Raw genomic sequence first — 26,547 nt, 5'->3', positions numbered from 1 at the left:
ATATTTTAATACTTTATGACACTACAATTGATACTAATTAACTAAAACACACAATAAAAAACAAACAAAAAATAAATTAACTTAAACAGAAACTATTTGTAAAATCAAACGGTTTACGTCAAACGGGTCAAAGTTGTGAGCAAGTAAATGTGTTCTGTGGTTCTTTGGTTGAGAGATAGAAATCAGAATGTTTATTAATTAAAACTAAGTTGTAATATTTTTCTCCGAATATAGCTCTGTATATTTGTAATATTCGAGATTGTACATAAAAATGTCATTAGTAATGCGAAAATCAACTCTTGATATTTTTAGTGCGACTAAATGGATTGTCACAAGAGGTTAGTATTGAAATATTTTGAATTATTAAAATAATTAAAAAAAATAATAATGTATATTCTCTTCATAGATCACCGTTTGTTATCTTCTCTACCAGACAGAGTAGAAGTGCCGGCGCAAGTAGAAAAACCAAAAATATCTGGACGTAGACCACAGTCACATAATCCGATATTAGAATATCGGCATGTATATCCTGAATTTTTACCAGATCCCAATCCTCAATGGCGAAACTCTTTGCGTGAAAAATTAGAAAGAGCAGATATGTTAAAAAGAAGAAGTCAAATTGACTTACCAGAATTTTATGTTGGTAAGTTGATAATAAATACCATTAAATAATATACATTTAAATTATTTTTTAAGTAAATATTTGAAGCAAAACAATACAGTCTTGTTTAAAACAAATCAATAGATTCCAATGCAGCTTTAGCAAAAATTTACAGTGTTATTTAATTTAGGAATGGTTGCTTATCTTAGTGTTGCATTTTCATTTTTAGGTTCTATCCTAGCTGTTACTATATCTGATCCACATGCTCAGGGTAAAACTAACAGATTTGTTGGCATATGTATCGAACGAAAAGGCTGTGGTTTGAGAGCAGAATTTACTTTAAGAAATGTTGTTGACCACCAAGGAATAGAGGTACAAAAAATATACAATAATATTATTTTTCTTCTAGTGATAGTAGTTACGTTATTTATGGCATATATTACTATGAAATCATTTGTATCAAATTAAACTGTGTTTTAAAAAAAATCCTTAATTTTAAAATATCAGAAATAAATTGATTCTTATTAAGCTTTCTATCTAATAATTTTGAAATTGAGATTTTTTGGTAATGATTTTTAGATTCGTTATGAGTTATACGACCCAACAATTCAAAATGTTCAAGTTCTCCGCTTGGAGAAGCGTCTTGATGACAAATTGTTTTATTTAAGAGATGCCTTACCTGAGTACTGTACTTTTCCGTTGGATATGGACCCTGAAATACTACCTGAAGGAACACCAGTGCCAATTAACCCAGTGCAGGTATTTAATAATTGCAAAAAAACCAGAGTCACGTAAGACATTAGGCACAAGCATGCAACTGTAAAATGAAATATTTAATATTTTTATTTTCTCATTTTGGTAATGAAGCAAAGCATGGTGTTTCTAAACTTTGGCCTATTACCTTACTTTTGTCTCACCAAAGCAGGAAAATTCCCTACTATACCAATACTAATCTTGTGTTTTTTATGTTACTAATATTATAAATGTGTAAGTTTGTGAGGATCTATGTATGCTTGTTCCTCTTTCATGCAAATGATGACGAACAGATTTAATCGAAACTTTACAGAAACATGACTTATATATCAGTAACACACATATGGTACATTTTAAGTAACAAAATTGTATAATTTATATAATTTGACAAAATGCAAAGGTAAGTTAAAAAGTCCCTATTGTATGTATAATTTAATTTTTTTTATGCAGGTAAAATTGAAGCCAAGACCCTGGTTGGAAAGGTGGGAAAGACAAGAACTAAAGGGAGTGTCAAATATTGAAGAATACTTGAAAGCAAAAGATAGAGTCAGAAGAGAACTAAGGAAGACGCCATGGGAGAAGTTTGACTTAATGAAACAATACAGGTAATGATTATATTTTATTTTTAGCTTTACACTATATCCTGCATATTACAGGGTAGATAAAACAAACTTACAACCCAATTGAAAAAAATATATGAAAAATTTTAAAAAATATGTAATAATTTGATAGCTGGACTTAAAGCCTCAACTCTTGGATACCATCTAAGTGATCCTGTAAATTATCAAATGTTGAATATCTTATATGCTTCTTGGAGCTTTATTTTTATTGTTAGCATGAGCAATCTTGAATGTGTAATATAAATATTTTTTTTATTTACAGAAAAACAATACCAGCTGAAGATCAATCAGAAATCTGGAGTGAAGTTTATAATCAGTTGCAACAAATGAGAGTGTCACGTAAAAAGTTCTCTAGGAAACGTACATTTGTTCCTCCTAAACCTCAACTTGGATAAAATTAATATAATATGAATAGTTTTAATGCAAATACAGTAGTTCATTCAATTTACAAGTTGTTTTCTTAATGAACTCTATGTTACCTATTTGTATGAGTTACAAATAGTTACCATTATTATTAATTCAATAAATTTCTTGTGTGTTACTTTTATAAATTATATTTTTCAATTTATAATAAATATTCTCATTTCCTGGGATCTAATCCACAACCAGTCGTATTTACAGTCACACTTTGTGCCCCTGCACCAAGACGGCCATATTGCAATCAGTTCATAAATATAAAAGTTACGTCTATATAAATAATTGCATGCAACAATATTGCTACAAAATGATTTAGCTGAAACTTTAGCTATCAATGTATGGATTTTTTTTAAATTATCATGTTATAATTTTACGAAAATAATTCTGATGAGTAAATAATTAGTAGTTAGTTGTTATGAAGTCTATTTGTATATATACATATTTTGGAGATATTGTCCTGTCCGTCATGTCCAAGTACTAACAACGTAAAGAATTTGTTACAGAGCATTTTAACAAGCTCAGCCAAAATTCCTCTCACAGATACAATCAAATATGTCGTAAATGCCATTTGAGATACAAGTTCCATTTGGTGTAGCTTTACGGACTAAAGTTCTCTCTCGAAATAGCCCTACATAATTACTACTACCTACATAATTTATTTTGGAAAATCATGCGCAGATATCGCTTGTAGAATAAGATCCCATCAAAAACATAAATGTAAAAAGAAAGCCAAGTTCTGTAATAAAACGTATGCTTTCAGCGATAAAAGGAGTGAGATGTAAATGTATGCCAAGTTCAATGGTCAGTCCTGAAATTTATTTTTAACAATATAAAATATTTTATAACAACTGAAAATGCCCATTCTTCTTACAACTTGGAGACTTTATTTATGTGTAATATCTGACTTGGCTAGTTTTCATATGAATTCACAATAGAATCTGAATAGAATAGAATAGAATTTGAATACATTCATTAATATCGATGTAAATTAATTTGAAAACTAGCCAAGTCAGATATTACACATAAATGAAGTCTCCAAGTTGTAAGAAGAATGGGCATTTTCAGTTGTTATAAAATATTTTATATTGTTAAAAATAAATTTCAGGACTGACCATTGAACTTGGCATACATTTACATCTCACTCCTTTTATCGCTGAAAGCATACGTTTTATTACAGAACTTGGCTTTCTTTTTACATTTATGTTTTTGATGGGATATCATTACTTTTTGTACAGAAATCATAAGTAGGAAGGTTCATAATGTTATCAAAATCAAAATATTCTTTATTCAATTTGGCCATTACAAGTACTTTTCCTATAGGAAGCTACTATAGCAAGAAACTCAAGAGTTGCTCTTTTTAAAACATAGTTTAGAATAAGCGCTTCATAGGACATTTCTCTTCGCCGAATAATCCAAGTAGGACACCATTGTGATAATACACTTCTATCTTAATATTGTACAAATCTACTGCAGCCTTTATTTCGGAAGTAGCTCCGTACGTAGTTGAGCAAAGCATGTCTTCTTTAGAAGAGTAAGGATTCCCGTTTCGAGCGCTAGTGTAGATACTTAAATCATTCCAGTTACGACATACGTACTCTACTATAGTCTCGCGCAATTTATTAGTTTGTTGTATATCAATACGCTCAAACAAAGAATATGCAAAAGCATGGAAGAGACAGCTCCCATCGGAAGGCATTGGAACAATTCGGTGTAAGGTTCTTGTTTCACCCACAAGCAATTCCATTGAACGACTCATTGTTCAACATGTCTTGGAAAAAATATAAACAATAAGTTTATTAAGTGCTGACGGTACCAATCTGAATTGATATGATCCCAAGGTCAACTTCGTTCTCTGCCGTTTTTACAAGTGTTCCTAAAACCAGTAAAATCATGAAACCCAGGCCAAAAAAACCATTAAAATATGAGCGCCTTCGTACAATAAAATGTATCTAATATAATTAGGTATTTACTTTTTTTATTATAGTCAATAATATTATGTTTTATTACTCTTAAGATGATATTTAATTATATATGAATTTAGATTATATTTATCTATGAATCTCGACTATAGTTTTTATTTTGTTGATTAAATGACAGTTGTCAGATTATAAAGTAATTAATGTATGCTGCGTTTAGAAATCTGATAAATTTATTATTATCTTTTTCTAATTTTAATATTTTGTTGGAATAACTCAACACGCAATGCCTCCAGAGTTCGCTGGAAAGAGGGGAACTGAGTGTCTTAACACTAGGTTCCCTCTGTCTACCCCGCTATGTGTGGGATACATCGTAAAGCGGATTTATTTATTGGAACGAAGTTCCTTACGGCAGGCTTGGAAGGGATAGGGATTTCGCTGCGTGACCGGACTGAAAAAAATGTGATAGTAAAACCGTAAGAAAAATGCGTGGAATAAAACCGTCAAATGAGACGTGCGCAGGCGCGATAGTCGCATATACAGACGAGTAGTGTATAATACCTTTCTCTTTCTCCCTCTTTCTTTTTTTAGTTGATAATTTGAATTACGATGTTTTTTTATTTTAAGTAATTTATTATTTCCTAAAATACTGAATTTTCTAAATACTTACTTGTACTTAAATAAAAACAAATCAGCAAAATTTAAGAGAAAATCAAGAAAACCTACATAAAATTGAGCACTTTGCAATTTGTGTCGATTCTACATTAGCCGAAGGACTCGTCGTTCGTCGAACTTCGTTCCTAACTGGTGTCCCACGACACCACATTTTGGTTTTTTTTATTATTTTGTTTAAGTAATTTTTAATTTTCTCTTTTTTTCTCTTATTTTTTTATTAACAATTACTTAAATTTTTACTGTTAATAATTACTTTATAATTACTTCTGTTAAGATAGCTGGTAGGCTGACAATGTTTCAAAATAAAAATCAAATCAGCTTCACTCTGTATCCCGCACACAGAAGAGTAAACAGAGAACCTAGTGTTAAAACACTCAGTAACTAGTAACCAGTAACCAGTCAGGTTTTACAGTCACACTTTATGCCCCTGTGCCACGACTGACCTTACAGATAGTATATTATTATTAAATTTTATATATATTTCTATCAATATAATTACTTTTTAAAAGCTTTTATTTATATCCATTTTTTAGTGTATTTTTTTCTGTTTTAGGATTCTGTACCTCGAAAGCAATAAAACAGAACCCTTATAGGACTTAGTACTTAAATATTGTAATAATAATTTGTTATTTGTTATCATTGTGCCGATAGTGGTTTCGGTTAACGGTTTAATAGCGAAAAGCCTCGACCAACACCTTAAGAGGCTATCGCTTAGCTGTTGGATCAAGAACCGGATACAGAAGGCAGTGTTACTGGAGACGGTGCATATTGTGCGGAGGTTCCTCTCTCTGGAGCCCTAGCCACCGATGGCTTGGACCCTTGTCCCGCCCTCGGAAGAGTGGTTTTTTTAATATTTTTAAATGTAATTTTTTAATATTTTTAAATGTATCTTTTTTATAATAATTTATATTTAAAAATGTAAAAGTGATTCACTAATTTAATAAAAGTTCTTCAGGTATTTAATATCAAATACGTTAATCGACTATGCAAATACTCTTAGTATAATAAGTACTAAAATGTTTAAATTATCTATATACAGGGTGTCCCAGGAGTCAACGATAAAACGAAACCAGGTGATAGACCAAGTCATGAGAGTTATGAGAAAAATATAAAAAAAAATCTTTGTCACGTATTTTTCATATTATATTGATTTTAAGAAATATCGGAAAAACCGACACCCTGTGATTGTTTTTCAAGTCCCAGGACTACAAATATTACTCTTTCTTCATTTTTTTTTCTGTAATGTAATCATGAGTAACCCTTCTGTGAATTACAGTTTAAGATTGAAACATACCTGCATCAGTTTTCAATAAAATATCGTGTTTTTGCCAAACATTAAATTCAAAATATTTACTACACTCAAATTTAACCGACTGTATTATAAAAAAAATATACTACACTGATTTTGCAAGTAACTTTAAAAGTTGGCGCATTTAACCTGGATTCCGAAATGGTACGACACTTGTTGGATTACTTCTTTGTTGAAGAGAGAAAAATCGAAATACACGATAATCGGGATGACATTCAACGTTTTGGTATCTTTTCCGATACATTCTAGCTACAGCATTAGCGTTACATAACCATTCTACATGAATGAAATGCATATTGGCTATGTGTCAAAGACCGAGTATATGGCCACCGAGAGCCCAGACTCGAGCACTATCCTTATAAGTCCTGGGCCAGTCCCTAAGTCGGAAAACGTTTGGACGGTATCTTGCGATCACAGACCACACCAGTGACCTCCCGCCACTTAGCCCCGGCAGCGCTTATCCGACCATGGAGATCGTGATCGATGCCTCCAGACTCGTGCATGACGGATCCAAGGTACCTGAACTTTTCCAACTTAGGGGCTGGCCCAGGACTTATAAGGATAGTGCTCGAATCCGAATATATATATATATATATATCCGAATATAGAAAAATATTTAAAACGCCACCGATTATTATAAAATTTGAAATTTAGACTTAAAAATATTTCATTGAACACATGTTTTATGGGTTATTAGAATTAACCCTTAAATAGGCAAGCGAAGCTGCGCGCGTCCGCTAGTAATAAATAATAATGAAGGATGTTAATTCATTTATTATATTTTTATATTTTTACGTGAAGCCCTTGAAGTCCACATGATGGCAGGCTTTCTTAGGACATTAATTAGACTCATTTTCAGCTACAAATGGAGACATATCTTATCTTAAAATATACTTGAAAGCATCGTGTTGTTTGAGATGGCTTACGTAAGTAATAGTGAAGTTAGTCTACAAAACAAATAAAATATTTACTAACGCGTGACATAAATTAAAGCAACATATATATAAACAATGCATTGCTCTTATTTTGTTGGCAGGCGCTATGCCTAAAAATCAGTTATCATTAACTTTGATTGCTATGCTTTCATTACAGGTGCTATAAGTAAATGTTCCTAATTGAATCTATTTATTGAAAAATTATAAGAAAATATTAAAAAAAATACTAGTTTCGGATTTTTCCCTTGACATACACCCAATTACTTAACCGGATGCTAAATTTCACCATTCTAGATCATCTGGAACTTGGTTAACATTAAGGTCTATAGGTCAGTCACCCCCCTAAAAATTTACGATTTTTGGACGTCATTATCTAAATAACTGTTTGAGCTGTGTTTATGAAATTTTATGCACGTATACAGGTAGGGGGTCTAAATATTTGAGCCAAATATGACAGGTTTAGGTGGAATAGTTTTTGAGTTACGAATAGGTAAAAAGTGGCTTCAAATGGTTCGTGTAAAATAACACACGGTGCTGCTCGCCAGTTCTGAAACCCAGAAACTTGGCACGCGCTCCGCGCGTTTTAAATAAAAAATCCCGACTGCATATAAAAACAAAAACCATGAAATTAAAAAAAAACTGGCACAAAACAAATCCCATTGAATGAAATTTTGTTATACCTATAAAATAAAAAGATATAAATATAAATTGTCACTAGATGGCAGAGTTCGCCGCGTACGTACGGCACAGATTAAAACACATGGGCGTCACATTTATGTCAAACTTTTGACAAATTGTACTATAAGATTTTTTTACTCTGTAAAGAGACTCTTTATGCGATACGACTATTAATGTTTATCTAACTTATTTCGACTAATACAAATAGCTAAAGTGATTTAATACTACATAATAAAATACTAATAAAATGTTTCCTATTCATGAATAATAATTCTAGTATGTGATTTGATATAAAAATTAAATCGTGTCGTTGCATTCACATGTAAATTTTTATGCAAGTGCACTGTGCAATCAATGCGTGCGGTACAGACGGTTTGCAAATTCGTTTGTTAAAATTTGTTAAATAAAAATATATATTTGCGGAACAGATTCGCGCTTAGGTGGTTTAAGTTCTCGATAATGTGATAAGATGGTTTAAGTGAATAATTTGTGAAATTATGGATGTATAAGATTCGTGTTGGAATTCATGTTGCATTGCTACACGGTACACCTGTCGCCGGGTAAGTACTTGTTTTATTGCAGTTTTTGTCATTAAATGCATTAATTAAAAGTAAACACTATACGCCATACATTAATTGTTTGTTAATTTTAATAATCCTATTATTTTTCATACACAGTCATCAATTGTTTACGTGTTTCGAATTGCATTTTGTTCAACCTTGATTTATTGATTTGCGAGTGCAATTAAATATTAACGTGAGTGATTTTCCGCCTTCTTTGTTTACTTAATTTTTTTTAATAGTAGATTGAGAAGATCTAAAAACTTTTATAAGTAGTCTATAATAAATCCTTTTATATTGAGAATGAAATAAAAAGAAAAATTAACAAAATGTTGTTTGTATGCCATACAGAAAGTTTTTTCTATTGGTAATCAAAGGGATCACAAAACAGGTTTACAATAAGTCTTAAATCTAAGGTAATATTGAATAATACCACTAATCTATTACAAAATACTTAGTGGGAGCCGAGCCTGAAGGAAATATAAAGAATTACCATATTTAAGTTATTATGTTTCTAGATACATACACTAATATTATATTACAATTGTGTATAAAACTTAGATATGCATATTTATATGTCCAAATAATACTATAAATGAAATAATATTATATATCTATCTATCTTTATCTAAATGTTTAGCAATATTTAATAGGCTTTGAATGAAAGGAATTTCCATTGAAACCAAATTTTAATTAAAATTTCTAATACACAATACTTTTATTTCAGATTTTGTGTAAAGTTAAAATATGCATGTTTATATATTTAAAGAATATATTAATGGCAGTAAATGCCTTGCATTAATAGGCTGCAAACAAATTGTATGTATAGATTGAATAGCAATATAAGTATTTGGTGAAATAGTTAGTTAGTTAGTTTGGCTCTCCATTCTCTGATAACTGACAACTCTGCTAGGGATACAGTGTGAAGATAAGTTAAGTCAATTAGACAAAAATATTTGTCTTGTGTGCTCCGTAGGGTAAGCGAGTAGCTGTATCATTGTTTTACAGTTTTTGTATTAATGACTTATCTGGGTCTGGGTCCTTTGTGGTGCAGTTGTACTATAAAATGACTTTAAAATGATAGTTTTAGTGGGTTCACCTCCCACTATTTCTTAACTATTAGATGTCTACTGTTTCTATAATAATATATTAAAATAGTAGTATACGATAAAGTCATTAGTCGTTAACATTCATTGTTTTAATTTTTCTGAGAAGTAAAATTGTAACTTTTGTATGTAAGTGAATTAAATTATAAACTTATTTTTATGTAAGTGCATTCTGGTCCAGTTAAGGTGTGTTTGACTGAATAATATTATTTAAACCCCACTTAGATTTTTTTTCACATATATACATATTTAAACACAATTAATTTCTAAGAAACAGGAATTAAAAATAATAAGTTGTTCATAACTTAGTCTATAAATGATAGATGGACAGAACATAGTGTTAAGATAATTCTCAATATCTTACATGATTGAGCGGTGGAAGTCAACGCCGTATTTTGTCTCTTTACCCAGAATTCCGATTGGAAAACAATCTTTCTGTTTATAATCAGATGCTTTGCCGCTGCGCCACGACGGACTGACGCCTGAACTTAAAAGCTTTGCAAAGATAAGTTAGTGTAAATGTTACTTATTGTATTACTAAAATTTCTAGGGCTTAGACTATTCCGAAGAGGGCACGGACCATCTGGCCCCCTTATCCCTCTCCCATTTATAACCCCATGCTTAAACCATAAACCCATACATGCAGAAAGCTCATGGAAATCTGGAACATTGTAATTTAAGTCATCGTGTATAAGGAATGATGCAACCTTTACATAAAACACCTATACTGTAAAGTATTTCCTAAAATATTTATCTTGTGTGTTCAAGCTATCAACACGTGCTTTATCTGTCTTTCGAAACCGGATGACAATAAAACAAACGCGTTAAAATGGTGGTGGTGGTTAGTGAACGTCTTAAAACGATTTAGTTTAGTCTTATTGTTGAATAAGAAAATACAATATTTTCTTAACTTCATGCAGCATATGGAGCCTAGTGGCAAGACACTTCGCTCCCCATTTTACACCGGGTTCTAGAACCTCGATACCCAGAGCAAAGATTATATAAATTATGACATATTAATACTGCATTACCTCGTATAACATATTGGTGATCTCATGTTGAAATAGTGATAAATACCAACATAAAGAAAATTATAATATTTCGGAAATTGGTAACATATTTTAATGTTTACTGTTTATTACACTCTAGATATATTAAGTTACTAATCGAGGAAACAAGTTGAGTTCCGTCACTAAATACACATACACAATGCCTTAAAAAGTTGGCAGAAAGTGTCGAACGGAAGTGCCTTTTTAGGAATGAAGTGTCCTAACACTACGTTCCCAGGTTCAATCTGCCTCCCCTGCTACGCTACAGCGTAAAGCTAACAAAAATATAATTACATAGAAATTTTATCATTAAGTATTTTAACATACCGTATACAAGATAATCGCAAGCAATCTAAAAATTTTATTAAAAAATATCGCTTGTAACGTTCATTTAAATAAACTTTTCAGGTATTATATATTCAAACTCAATTTCTTTAACTAGCGTTTAAGCAACCCGTAGGTTAGAGTCGTTCCACTCGTATGTAATTTAATCTCAACGTCTAAAAATAAGATATTAATATAATATATTATATTAATATCTTATAACTACGGATTATACTCATAAATCTATAAAAAGAAAATTCATTGATGGTTTTTCTTATTGCAACTGAAGCTTACGTAAATGTAATAACATAATTATTAATATTTTTTTGGTCTTTTCCAACTAGGAAGCTGAGCTAACATGTTTTTGTATGTAAATTAATAGTTGATGAGGAAGTGTTATATTATAGACTTGCTATATGATGGACTGCCTAATGCTTCACATTTGTGAGATGATGTTGTCACTTCGTTTACATAAAAATAGCAAAGGATATCCGTCGCGTAACTCGTCGGTTTCCTTTTCATATTTCACCTTTTTGAAATATGTCCTTTAAATATTATATTTTACAATATATAAATTTTCAATACTACCAAGTAAAGAAACAAGGAAAAAACAACAATTCTCTTAAATAAAAAACATTACACATATATATACCTATTTCGTAATTAAACGTTGCGATTTAAAATAATAAAAACAATCTGACGTTGTTTCCGCCCGGGATCGAACCGGGGACCTTGTGCGTGTGAAGCACACGTGATAACCGCTACACTACGGAAACTTAACAATTATGCATCAAACATCAGAATAGGTAACATGTTATTGCAACTTCCTAACCAATGTTATCAATTGCGATATTTCTTCAAAAAGTGTTGGTGATATCATCACATATAAATAGATAACACAATCTTAAAGGAAAAGACAGTGTGCATGAAGTGTATGCTTGGATGAAAATGATTTGGTCCTCGCATATCTTCTGGATTATTCCATGACTAGAGAGACTAGAGATAATCGAGTCCAAACTATTTATATCTCCATTTTTCAATCATCTAGCTGATCCCAGATCCCAGATAGCACAAGCCAACGCTTTTCTGCTAAAACCATCTTTACCGCAATTGCAAATATTTCCTCGACTTAAGATTTATAACTTTCATACTTGTTTACAATTATCTTAATTGCGCCATAACAGCCCTTTATTTTTTACCATAGCTTATGTCACCATTAATAGCTATTCGTTTCTCACATTCAACTGATAGACATCGCTGTCGCAATCAGACAAAGCCAACTGGATAATTGTGATGAGGAATGCGAGTCAAACAAAAGGTTCATCTCCGCTCAATTAATATAGTGTTGAGTCACTGCAAGGGCGATTGCGGTAAGTAATTGTTATATGTGATGTCGTGTGGGGTCTGTTTTCATTGTCTTTGATAGGTGTGATGTCTTTGTTTATGGAGGTTTTTTATTGTATTGGTTGAAGATTAGTTGTTGAGTAAGGTAGGTTTTGTCAATTCCTTAGAAAAATGAAATTTTAAAGATATTAATATGTCGTATCATCATCTAGAGATCAAAGTATTAAGCTGATTTGTATTTTTATTAATGAAAATAGAAATAATATTCTTTTGATGCCGTCGCGAGGTAGGGGGGTACACAATGTAATTGTAAACGCCACAAATTGTAGATTTTATATTTTTATTCCTAATATAAAGAAATATGTTATATTTCCATTGTCTTCGCTCTGGTGTAGAGGCAAAACAGGGCGTTGAGTTCCACCACTCAACACACAATGCTTCTAGAATTCGGCAGAAAATAAGGAATGAAGTGTCTTAACACAAGGTTCCCTCTGTATAGATGACGCTATAATTCTTTTCCAAATACGCTTTACTTAAAAAAAAAAAACAATATATTCATAAGTTTTATTCTAAGGAAGAATGAAATCAAAACAACCTTATTTTCAAATATGGTTGTATAATTGTTACTCGGTAATAGCACGCAATGAGCCTCTCATAACAGTAATTGAAAGTACAGCCCACCATTTGAAATTGAACTTGATCCAAGGGCGTACTTTGCTTGTTTTCTGTCTGTTTATTTATGTTTTCATTTTCACGTAAAAATAGATTTCTCATTTAATTCGCTTATTTCATTAAAAATGTTATCTTTGTTATTTCTACATAAATATTTTATTAAGTATTTAAAAAGTATTTTATGATTAATAAATATTTTTTTTATTAGCTTTCTCTTGTTGCGTACATTAAAAATTTGCAATTTATTATTTTTTATTTTTTCAATGTATTATTAATACTTTTTTTAAATGCTTCATATTTTCACTCAACACGCTGTCTCCAGAATTCGGTAGAAACTGGAGAACGGAGTGTCATAACACTAGACTCCTTCCTATCCTGCTATAGCAGGATACAGCGTGAAGCTGAAAAAAAAAGTAAAAAAATGTTTCATTGGGTTAAGTAATCAGCAAGTTAGTACATTCTTATCACGCACACGTTGGGCTATTGCGTGTTTGTGAGTTATAAAAATATTACGCGACGTGGGGTTCCGGCATTTAATAAGGGTAAGTCGTTCCGTTTACGTGTTTTTGGGGATATGATTCACTTTGCCTCCTTCATTGTATTTTAATACATGTAATAAGACTCCCCATAGCGAAGATAAATGGAATTTATTTACCCTATAACTTTCGTTCCCTTTTATTTTTGTTCCATTAATTATTATTATATAAAGTAGAATGAGTGCTGAATGGCTGTAACGTGACGTTTGTGGGTTCGATTTCTACTCGGAGGAATGAATTGTTATTTATTAATATTATCATTTCTTTTCTCTGAGTACCAAGGCAAAAGCGCGGCGTTGACTTTACAAATGTAATTTCTAAAGTTGACAGTTATGATTATGAATGTACCTACTGGCCTCACAATACCTTAAATTAATAAGAAGTTTCCTTTTTAAAAGTCTTATTGCAAAAATTTTATATGTATAGTGAAATATCTAATAAACTGTTAGCAAAGTTTCATAAAAATGTCTACATAATTATGAGGCCGTCGTGGCGTAGTGCCTCTAATGTGACTATATCGATGGTTGAGGGTTCGATTCCCACTCGGGAGAATGAATTAATATTTATTTATATATTCATTTCTTTGCTCTGTTATCAAGACAAAAGCGCGACGTTGACCGCCACTCAACAAGCAATGCCTCGTAAATTGATAGGAAAGTAGGGAACGGTGTGTCTTAACAATGAGTTCTCTCTGCTGTGAAACAGAAAAAAAAAATATGCAAAATAAACTATCAGATTATTTTCTCCATAAATTTCTAAGTCTCAAAAAATTCTATCATCGGCATCCTTTTTAACTGAATATGTTACAATATTTCATTTTGATGTCACGGTAATCTGAATCATTTCGCTCTCTGCCTTTCTAAACATCTCCTTAAAAGGATTGATAGATCATTGCTCTTGAAAAATATGGCTATCTGATGTGCTGATACAAATCTAGTTTTAGAACATTTGATATGTAAAGGAGTATGTTATTAAAAACATTTTTTTTATTAGTCTCTCATTCCGTTCTGTTTTTAACTTTCAGTCATGGTACCATATAATAATTGTTATAAAAATTATATTGTTGTATATTTCTTATTATGGCGAGGCCAGTCGGTAGGCGCAGGAACACAAGCGTGTTACTGTAAATGCAACAGGTTGTGGGTTCAGTTCCCGCTTGATATTTATTATTTTCATTCCTTCGCTCTGTTGTCAAAGCAAAGTGCTGCGTTGAATTCCGATCAAAACACACTGCCAGAAAACGGCGGAAAGTGGGGATAGGAGTGTTCTCAATACTAGGCTAGCTCTGTCTACCCTGCTGCGGGATATATGCGGGATACAGCGTGAAGCTGACAAAAAACTTATAATATGTTTTTATGCATTTTAAATCTATAAATACCGTAGCGCGTTTTTGTACCTATGATTTATTAAATTATGCTTACATTATAAAGGCCCTTCACAATTACCTTTATAAAGGCGGAGATTTCTCAATCTGACCATTAGTCAAGGTGACGTGCGAATCAATTGATACTTCCCATGACGAAATTTAAGATGAAATTCAATATTCGTTTGATTCACAAACACGTCAATAACGTTGAACTGGCTGGGAACTGACACAATAGTGTAAATAACATTGAAGCTATAACGTTGGTATATAATTTAGATAATTAAATGAAATTATATATAGTGAATTTAGAGTTGCCGTCGTACCTTAGTGGTATATACGCGTGAGTGTAAATGCAACGGTTGTGGGTTCGATTCCCACTCGGGCGAAATGATTACTTATTTACGAATATTTTATTATAATTTTATACGGATTTTTATTTTGTTTGAAAAAAATAAGTTTGTTTATTGTATTTTAAGTCATTTACTAATTAAATTGATGATTTTTTTTGATAAAGTGACTTCTCCGTTTCTTGCCACGCGTGATGCCTCTGCGGGAGTCATTAACAAATTTCATAATGTGTATGTTTGTCTTGTAAGATCACGTGTCTATATTTGGATACTATGATTAAGTAATGCTTGAAAGTATGTCTTTTGAGAAGCACAATAGATTTAATTATCTTACTTAGATCTTTTTCAGTTAAGGTTTTTTTAATACAATATACACAGCTTTACCCTACTTTTCGTATTTTTTATGTTTTTATATATCTGTTTTAATAAATCCAAAGATTTTTTATGCAAGGCTGAGTAAAATACGTGATAACTGATAAGGAGAAAAGCCTCTTCTACTTCATGCTTATGCACTGATTCATTATATTTAAGAGTGCTAGGAAACACAAAAGTTCAGCGGAAAGTGAGGAACGGAGTGTCTTAACTCTAGATTCCCTCTGTCTACCCTGCCATATACAAAAGCTAAAAAAAAAATTAAAATAACTCAACTAAATGTGATAAGGCTGCCTTATCACTAAAATTTATCTCTTCCCCGTTTTAAAAAAAATGCTATAAAGAAAACTATATACTTGTCGCATGACGTAGAAAGTAGATGGTGTTAAATTTATGCGTGATTCAAATCGCATATAAAATTCATTAAGACAAGATTATTCTTAGGTATTCTAACTGTAATATTACAAACTTTCGATTCTAATTAATTAGTAAATGTTATAGCTATGTCTAATTAAGGCGAATCAAGTGAAACGACATTGAAATCTATAAAACTTTTACATTTAAGTAAATATTAGAACCATTTTTTTTTGCTTGTTTCTAAAAGTTTTTTTTAATTACAAAAATGTGTCGAAACCATCCATCACGTAAAGCAACCGACTTTGATCTTACTTAAAAGAGTTTTTGTTAATAGTCCTGTCTTAAAATTTACACTCGTAATTATGTTAAATAAGATTATTGTCTTAAAATTCTTATAGTAGGTAGGTAGGTATATAGGTCAATTAAATTTGTAGAACCAGTCAAAATTTACCTATTAAAATTTATGTAATTGTATTTTTTTGTATATTATTTGAATATGTAATATAGTTTGATGATATTGGAATAGTCCAATTTTATCGTTTTAATTGCATTAAATAAACATATAAATTAACGATACTTCACAAATAATTTAAAATTCTAATATCTGTAATTTCAAACCCTTTGTTGTAGATGTTTTTGATGAGAAAAAAAACTCCTATCTTTTTCTAAATGGATAGGTACATCATTACATACTCAAGTATGTAATGATGTACCTATAATATTTTTCCGAATGTACTATAAAAGGTGGCAGAATTCAGATATACATGTGGAAATATGTACCAATTGATATAAGTTGTGTTATAATATTATGTGCACGTCGATGTCTTTGGTATTATTATGAGGCAGAGGGCTTAGTGTTACGGCACTCTTTAACTTTCCGCCGAATTTTGGAGGCTTAGTTCTCTGGAGGAGTAGCGGAATTGAACGCTGCACTTTGCCTCGACACCATAGCGAAGAAATGAAAACATTAAATATTTTATTTCCTCAAGTGAGTATCGAACCCCTACCCAGCACGTTTACAGTCACACGCTTGTGCTCTCTTAGCATTTATGCTGCCCTTTTATACATAATATGTTAAATAGTAATTACAAAACTACACCTCATAGTGGAATCTGGCCTCATTAAGATGGCGAAACAATTGTTAGATAAACATTTGAAAATCAAACAGGTGTTTAAACATGCCAAATAGCTGAACCACCGCGTGGGATGTGGATTGAAGAATAATAGGGATAGATAGATAAAGGTAAGTAGATAATTGTTTGAAATAAAGAGAATATTTAGATATTAGAAATATTTAGATTTATAAATTTTATTTTATCTTAGTTAACTTTTATGTTGAATATGAGATGTTATAAATATTTAATTTCCAAATCTATTTCAAGTTATTGCCTAAGCTTTTTTAAAGGCTTTAGTCTTGTTTAATCTTTTGTAGTTTTGTGGCTAAGTAAGGTTGTGGATCTTCAATTAATAATATTTAAAGAATTGCCTATCTTATGATGACGACGACGATGTTAGATCCTCTAGAATTATCTAAAAGAAAAAAAAAATTATTTAAGTTATTTTTGTAATATTTTGTTTTTATCTAAAGAGTTTATGATTATCAGACCCAAACACCTTAATTATAAGTAAGGTTAATTATATTTAATTATATTTTTACTACGTATTTGTATTACCACAAGTGTATTGCTATAGAGGGATTTTTACTATAGAAGAATTTAAATACATACATGAGCAAAACACCGGACAAAATTACTTAAATTACCAAGCTACAGTATCCAGGTCCGTACAGTTCATAGGCTTAGAATCCGTTGAGGTAATGAATAATGCATCTAGTACACGGCGTCGGTTATCTCGATTCTCATGCTAATTATCCGCGTTTACTTGCATTTTAACTGTATAGTTAAATTATATTTTATTTGAAAAATATATACGAGTACACCAACTACGCACTAGTTCGTACGTGTTGCAACCTTTATGACGTTCATATGTTGTTATTATAATTTGGTGTACTGCTCTCGATATGTTTTTCTTTTCTAAGACGGTAACGGAATATTCAATTCAAAGTCAAAGGGACTTTTTCAATGAGCTTTTAACAAAAAAACTAAATTAAAATATACCGTTTGCAATCAACGTGATGATATTTAGTTCGTATACTATTGTCAGTTATAACTTCGTATACTTTTGTCAGTTATAAGTTTTGTCGTATATTTTAGTCATTTTATAGACATAGGAGTCTTTTTTATAACAAATTCATTTTCTAATATGTTTTTCTTTTATGTAAATCAAGGAAAATCTGTATAGATGTGCAATAATTTTAAGAACAGTTGCCTTTAATTAGGTAGAGTGGCTAACAGCGTACTTTAGTACGGTAAGTTCAACGGGGTTAATATCTTTGAAGGTTTGCTATGTCGGATGAAAAGTATCTACGTGCTAGTTGCGGTTGACTTAAGTTAGGATTTTATATTGAGACATTTTTGTTATTTTACATATTTTATTATATTTTCTATGACTATATTACAAATATTTGTTATTTTAATTATTTTCTATTAATAAAAGCTGTTACTATTATAAATTTATTATTCCTAACTGAATAATTTATTATTCATTCATGTTGTATAGTTGTATAGTATTACCATTTATCACTATTTTGTATCGTAATAGAAGTAGATAATTGTCAAAGATAAAATGTCGAAAATTAAAACTTAAAGTTAATCCAATCCGCTAAATCTTATAAATGAAGTTACGATATACTAGAATAGTTAAAACGCACGTCCTAAGAAATTATCCTAAAGCTGATTGCCGGTCTAATATACAATCATTGTGCCTACTAACATTTACCTATACCTCTACCTCAAGACGTTGATAGCCTACAATTCAACATGCAAACTCCTCATTCTACCTCCAGCTATCGGTGAGCGAGGTATGTGTTGCAAATGTCCCACAGAACGGTTATGGTCCATTACCAACTGGAGGTACCTTTCCACGGCACACTTCCATAGTTATAACTTCCTTTAAGGTTTGTGGGTTGAAAGAAATGATTGTCTATGATACTTTTTTACGTGTGTTATGCAATTTGCTCCGATTAACATTTTGTATAGTATGTATATGAAGAGTACGGTTTTTGTTTTAATATCTGCTTCACTTGTGGATACCAGTTTTTTATTAAATTTATATTTTTAATAAAAACATACATGTTGCAATTTTAGTTTAGCTTAATATTAATATAAGATTTAATAAATATTTTAGTTAGAAAGTCAATTAGTGAACATTTACTCGATTAGCATTTAACACTAGATTTCAATTTAATTTACATTTCTATTTTACATCAATTTTCAATTATGTTTAAGGAGTATTTTTAAGCCGTATATTTAAATATCACAAACAATAAACATTAGGTATTTAGTTTAACAAAACAAAAAAAATCTCTTTTTGAAAAAATGTATAATTATCTATGCTAGTAATTACCTGTAATAAAATTACCTGCTTTTGCATATATTTAAACGTACCTACCATACGAGCTTCAAGGCCAATTGTGACGGACAGGATCAAATGTGTAAATGTGTGAACGGAAAGGCTGTGGCTTCGATTCCTACTCGTCGACATGAAATATTTAATATTTTCATTTCTTTGGTCTGCTGTCGAGGCAAAGCGGTCTCAAGTTATGCCACTAAACACGCAGTGCTTTCAGAATTCGGAGGTAAATTGGAAAGTGTTAGGTTCTCAGTTCCCAGGTCGACAGGTTCCCAGGCCACTAGGTTCCCAGGTCGACAGTACGTTGTAATTAGAATAAGGTCTTAAGCACATCCTAGGTTAGCGAGCTAACTCGGGCGCTAAACATGCCCTTAAAGGCGTTTCTCGGGTTTCACGCAGATATCATGTTATATATCACGCTACTCATTGTTGACTTCTATTACACGAATGCACTATGAGGAATGCAATGTAAAAGAATCTAGTTTAATATAATTAAGCTCAATTTTACATACAATAATGTATGTATGTACTTATATTGTATGTAAAAATCTCTTGTTATTATTATGCGTTTAGTAACTGTATTAAGAAGCCGTCGTAGCACAGGGGTACAAGGGGTTATGACTATAAACGACGGTTATGGGTTCGATTTCCTCGTGTGGGAATGTATTATCAATTATTCATATTTTCTTTGTTCGCTCTGGTAGCAAGTCCAAGCACGGCGTTGAGTCCCGCAGTGTAGGAAAATGGGGAACGAATTGTCTTACCACTAGGTTCCTTTCTGTCTATCTTGCTATATATACGGGATACAGCGTTAAGTTAAAAAAGACAAACTTAACAACGGTTGTTAATAATATTATGTGCTATTCGTTGTATTCGTTTCTAAGTTAGTACTAGCATAATTACAACTCGCATTATAAGCTAGTATGATTGTGATTGCTGATGTCACTTGTCTTTCATCATTATTTCTATTGTTAAGTTAATTTATCATTATCATTGAGTTTTTATTGATTGATTATTATATATTTTTTATTTTTTTTAATTATTTTCCATGTTTATAAATATTAAATTATTTTTCTATATTGGTAATAGATGTGGAGTTCTATATTTTTGTAATCTACATGATAATCTAAACAAATGAAACCTGATTTGAAATGAATGTTTCCATTATGTAACACTTACGCAATATGGGGGGACCTTTTAACAATGTAGTAGGGCGTTATAGAGTCTAATATGATAACTGTGGGACGAACTAGTATATTTATAAAGTAGTAAAGCAGATAAGTACCTACCTACATCTAATATAGACAAAAATCAATGCGGTCTGCGGGATACAGCGTGATAATAAATATGCTTATTACTTAATACAGATAAGTCTCTATAATATAAACCACATGCCATAGTTTGTGTTAGGTTCTCAGTTGTACGGTGGTGCCTGGTGCAAACGAGGAAAATAACTTTCAACTTAAATTAATAAAACATCTAAAAGGATCTCCTGAAATATAACAGGGCTCTGGCAGTGTGCCAGCTCGCTTCGGTCATCTCTTTTATTAGAGTATATGTTAGTCTAGTAAGAGAGTGGAATGCAAATTAATATTATAACTTTATTCTATTTTTGCTGTATCCCGCACACATCAAGGTAGGCAGAGGGAACCTAAGGTTACCACTCGTTTTCCATTCCGCCGAATTCTAGACACATTGCGTGTTACACCAGAGCGAAGATACGAAAATATTAAATATTTCATTTTCTCGAGTAGAAATCGAACTTACAATCTGTCGTGTTTAATATTATCGATCTCCATAATATTATCTTTTTAATTTTATTATTTTTTATAATTCAGGTAGTCAAAATTGAAAAAACAGTGACTGCAGAGACAAGATGGTGACATGTTCACTTATATAAAGTAAGTACCAAATATACCGATTACATAATAGAAAGAAATACCACGGGCATTGAGAAATACATGATTAATTACACATCTTTTAAATAAAATAATATTACTTTTTATTATAAAATACAAAAAAATACTAAAAATTTATAGTTTATGGATCTTATCTTAAATTTTATTACTTCTTTTTTATTACTACTAGAATAGTTCGACGATGTATTTTCTCACGGCTCGACAGTTTCCGAAATAGTCGAAAGCATCAGTAATTTCACGCTTCACAGTGTAATTCTTGTTTGGATTATTTACTTTTAACCGACTTCTGTAATAAAAGGAGGTTATCAATTCGACTGTATTTTTTTTGTATAATAATAATAATAAACGATCTCTAGTGAGTCTGGATTATGTTTATTGAATCGTATAATAGTTTAGCACGTGATTTACTTACATTGTAAACTAATATAACGAAATGACATCTTAAAAACGTTTTGTAAGTTTTTTTGTCGATATTGTTTGCGTAATTGGTGGACACAAAAAAATCGTATTCGATTTGTGTTTGATCTATTAATTTTATGTTTCTTTTTGTATCTCACGTACAGGGTATCGCACATCTCGCATATCTCTCACAGGGTAGGCAAAAGGACCCTAGTGTTAAGTCACTTCGCTCCCAACTTTCCACCGAATTTTGCGTGTTGAGTGGCGGAATTCAACGCCGCGCTTTGCCTCCACATTAGAGCGAAGCAATGAAAATATTAAAATTTCAATTCCACGAGTAATCGAACTCACACCTATCGCGGTCTATACTCAAATAACGTTATGGGTACAGATGATTCAATAAACAATACTAGTACAAACAAGCGTGAAATTATTAGGTAATAATAAGCAATCTGAAACCAAGTAATTATTGACAAAGTTCCAATATTAAGATCAATATTATTACTAGAATCCAGTTGTCACGTTGAAATTAGTATTGTCATCGAAATAACGACATTACCTTCTGTGAAAGTAGAACCGAATTATTTAAATCAGCTTCACGCTGTATCCCGCACACAGCAGGGTAGGCAGAGGGAACCTAATGTTAAGACACTCCGTTCCACACTTTCTGCCAAATTCTGGAGGCATTGCGAGTTGAGTGGCAGAACGCAACGCCACGCTTTGCCTCGACTCCAGAGCGAAGAAATGGAAATATAAACGTAAATAAATTTTTCACTTCCTCGAGTGGGGATCGAACCCACAACCGTCACGTTACAGTCACACCCTTGTGCCGCTGCACCATTTATTTATCTATATTGTATTTCACATTACTATAGCCATACTACATACATGCTGGTATATTAGGAGATAACGTAGAACGCAAAAGTTGTTAAGTTAACCACAAATCTTGTAATGGTATTAGGAGCGTTGTGGAATCCCATAAATCATTCGGTTGCCACGAGGACAATACCGGTGGCCTTGTGGTACTATACTGAGACAGTTCATTGAACTCGGTCCATTCCAAATAAAGATGAAATATTGAGCTAAGTATATACGGATATAGTAAAGACAAAAGAAAAATATTGTCCTTACTTAGCTACTTAATTTAAGACTAAAAATATATTCAATTTGTCGCTATTAATATCGTGAAAGCTGTTTCGTATAAATCATCTTTTAAAATTAGTGTTCTATTAGTGGTAACATTCTTAAATATCAAGCTTAAGTTAAAATAATTAAAAATGGTTATGATCCTGGCTTATTAGCAAAAGCTTATGCATATTATTTAAGTTAAAAAAAAATTATATATTAAATTATAAAATGTTAATATTGTCATTCTTTCTTAGCTTCACGTTTTTCCCCCGAAACAGGTCAGGCTTAAACAACATATTGTCAAAACATTCCGTTCTCTCCATTTGGCTTGAATTCGGTGCCTATGCGCCTATGTGTATAAGTAGCATCTCAAAAAGAGCTTTGTCTTACCATAGCTTTACTTAAATATAGTTCCCCCTTCCCCGAATGAGATCGAACCCACAACCCTCAATATTATAATAGTAGGCAGCTAATAACAACATGGCCCAATGGAAGCTACACGGGATCTCTAATGAGCCCTCTAATCCTTTTGAATACAACGCGCTTATAGTTTGTATAAACAGTAGTCTAATGAATATGAATGAGATACGCTTTAGAGGTGGGTACCCGATTATAATGTAACAGTGCTAGGCGCATGGGATCGTACAGAAGAATTATATAAATTCAATATAATGTAGATATTTAATAGTTGTACCTATATTACAGTAAGAAAATGAAATTACTATCGAAAATAATACAATAATAGAAAACGTGATTTTTTTTTAGGAAAGAAAAATATTTATTTAGAAAACGTATGAAAATTGGAACGTAACTGAATTTGAATGTGCGCCCTTTGGAAATCTTCTGAACGCTCTGACCACTATGCCATACGTTCTCATGAAGCTACGTCGAAATTCTTATACGCGTATTTCAGCAAGTGTTTTTAGTCATCCAGCTTGTCCGGTTTCCAAGAGGCGCGGGTTCAAATCCCGCTACTTTCAAGTTTATATACGTTTTCTTAATAAGTATTATTATATTTATGCAGAAAATAGGTAAATATTATTTTTAAGCTAAATATCGAAATGTTTACGAAAATACTTTTTACCATAAATAATTTTTGGTCTATGTAAAATATTATAATCTGGTTATTGTAAATTTAATATTAGAGTGGCAGACAACTTGAGATGTCGTGCGTGGGTGGGTAAACATGCAGCCGGCTGCAACAGTTGTTAGTAGACGATTCTTATACTGCGCTGCGTGTCCGTTAGGTTGCTGTTTGTGCCGTCACGTCAGTCCGACACTAACGTGATTAGTCTTACGGTATAGCGTTTCTGATAGTATGTTTTGGAAATAATCGTAGAATATTAGGAGGTTAAAATTATGAAACATTTTATTTATATGAACTTTTTCTCTCATCTTCTCTTTATTTTCATTCATCACGACGTAGGCAGAGGGAATCTAGTGTTAGAAAACTCTGTTCCCCACTTTTCGCTCGATTTTTCGAGTCTTTGTGTGTTGAAAAGCTGAATCAACGCTGTTTTTTGCTTGGTTGGTTTCTGGTGAGTGAAGAAATGAAAATATTAATTCTGGACCCCGAGTGAGAATCCAATCCACGACTGTCGCGTTACAGTTACACGCTTGTGCCCCTGTGTCACAGCGACCTCATTAAGTTAAGGTTTTATTAAATTTTTAAAAAATAGGTAAATATTAGTTAAGTTTGCTTGTGAACGCGTTGCTTACTGTTAGTTAAATATTTTGTTTCACGTTATTCCACATATTTTATTTGTCTAAGTAAAAATGCTACCGAAAATTGCGGTTATAGCAATAATACCAGTTGACTACAATAGATATCATTACCGCTTTTACCAAGATTTCTTGTATTTATTTATGTAAATGGCAAGCTAAATGATTTTCACCGACACTTATACCATATATTTACTATAATATATTCAAATATACAGGGAATTTACCAAATACATAAAATATTTATTGGTTTCTCTAACCTAGAAATATAGAATCGTATAATATTTGCAAATTAATAATTATATAATTACTTACATATTTTTAATAAAAAAAACAATGTTTCTTTTATGTTTCTTCAAAGCATAACTCTGTGTTTCTATATTCAACAGCGCAACGTGCTTTGCGCCCGAGCATTAAATGTACGTTAGTTCCGATTCACAGAGCAAATAGGAGCTTTGCAAATGAGCCATGATATCTCCAGAACTGAGATATTAATCGAAACAAGATATTAGACAATACTTTAATTAAACTTATATATTTTGTAGGTCCATTCAATTTTATCAATAATTTAATTAAGTAGATAAGTTAAAAATAAAAAAAAAACATATTTTTTATTTTATCAATTTCTTTTTTTTTTAATTAAAGTTTTGCAATCGAAGGAGTTTATTTGTTTTACGCTGTAATCAGGTATTTTCAGGTTATGTAAATAATTATATACGATATGTAATACATAAATCATTCATATTTAAATCAATATTAATGATTTCTCTATGGTCCAGTGGTATAGTCGACGATGCGTTCAATTCTACTCGACCGATTAAGATTCGCATTTATTTATTTATATTGGTTTATTTAGAATACTGAAGACAAGGATGTTGAGTAACCAACCAGCTTGTAAAGAACAACAACAGTAAAGAAGATGTAATAAGAAAAAAGTGAAAGTCAATTTATTAGCCTTGGTTGTTTATTTAATAGCGAATACGCTTTTTTTTAACCTAAGTTTCTGTGCCAGTCAAAATGTGCGAATTACTGCTACTACTTTTGATATTAGTTTTTGAAATATGTAATTTGAAGGCAGTTGTGGCACAGGAGCGTGTGGTTCTATTCTTATTAAGGGAAATTAAATATTTATATAGGTATTTCCGTCTGGTAACGAGGTAAAACACGGTATGACGGTTACGGTTGAATTCTGATACTTAACACGCAATGTCTTCAGAATTCCAACGCAATGTCATCAGAAAGAATGTGGAAAGTGAGGAACGGAAATGAATTAATGGGACCAGTGTGTCTGAACACAAGGTTCCCAGGTCCCCTCTGCCTACTCTGCTTTATGTGGGACTGTATCCCAACCCCTGTGAAGCTAAAAAACAAACTCTTTTTCGGTAATGCTTGTTTACTTATATACATCAAATATTGCGTATATAATTGACATTTTAGACATTGTGAAGGTGTTCGAAGCACCTGCAATGCTTACTGTTGCAGCTGTATTACTAAAATGTATCTAAATGGTTTTCTTTGGTGAGTTAATTATCACCATCTCCTTATTTGGCTGTCTTCTCCTTAAATTACGACACTAATACTCGTAATTCAACGCACTTATTGGAAGTTTATAAATAATACACATTTTGTAGAGCATTCTATAATTAATGAAGGACGAATGCATCTTTGAAGTTGTTTTGCATAATTTCAGTGCATACCGCCGCTGTTACAATTATTTCTATGTATTTGTTTTTTTTATACGTACTTGGTATCCTATCCTATATCTTATAAAACAAAGTCACTTTTCGTGTCTGTCTGTTGTTTCTAACTCTTCTTCTTCTAAACCACCCAACGGATTTTGATGCGGTCTTCACCATTAAGTCGAGTGTTTTTCGTAGAAGGTTTATATATAGTTTATTATTTGTACATTCTTATGTAAATTAACATAAATACGATAAATATGTATAAAGTCCTACCCGTTGAAACACTTTC

The 26,547-nt window shown here is 31.6% G+C and overlaps 2 protein-coding genes and 1 non-coding gene across 5 annotated transcripts in view; 2 read left to right on the top strand and 1 right to left on the bottom strand.

The window, feature by feature from the left end:
- The first annotated feature begins 130 nt into the window (after positions 1–130).
- Positions 131–2,422, top strand: mRpL19 (mitochondrial ribosomal protein L19). The gene is made up of 6 exons (XM_085189873.1): positions 131–338; positions 407–643; positions 831–973; positions 1,181–1,360; positions 1,805–1,959; positions 2,237–2,422. The coding sequence occupies exons 1-6, from the start codon at positions 272–274 to the stop codon at positions 2,367–2,369; spliced, it is 915 nt and encodes a 304-aa protein (XP_085045999.1). The 5' UTR covers positions 131–271; the 3' UTR covers positions 2,370–2,422.
- Positions 2,423–8,139: 5,717 nt separating this feature from the next.
- Positions 8,140–26,547, top strand: part of klar (klarsicht) — a 207,107-nt gene continuing 188,699 nt past the window's right edge. For 2 of the 3 annotated variants that reach the window (XM_085189851.1, XM_085189847.1), the window contains exons 1-2: positions 8,140–8,464; positions 21,247–21,309. The gene's annotated coding sequence lies outside the window, so the exon portion shown is untranslated. The remainder of the gene's footprint in view (positions 8,465–21,246; positions 21,310–26,547) is intronic. The other variant, XM_085189850.1, reaches the window with a different exon arrangement.
- On the bottom strand, positions 11,647–11,719 carry TRNAV-CAC (transfer RNA valine (anticodon CAC)). Its single transcript has one exon. It is a non-coding gene; the product is annotated as a tRNA-Val (tRNA).

This window comes from Heliconius melpomene, chromosome 9 (genome assembly GCF_056956725.1).
Source record: "Heliconius melpomene rosina isolate 202511_hmr_F chromosome 9, ASM5695672v1, whole genome shotgun sequence".
NCBI classification, from domain to species: domain Eukaryota; kingdom Metazoa; phylum Arthropoda; class Insecta; order Lepidoptera; family Nymphalidae; genus Heliconius; species Heliconius melpomene.
The sequence above is the reverse complement of the archived record's forward strand: the minus strand, read 5'-3'. Positions and strand labels throughout refer to the sequence as shown.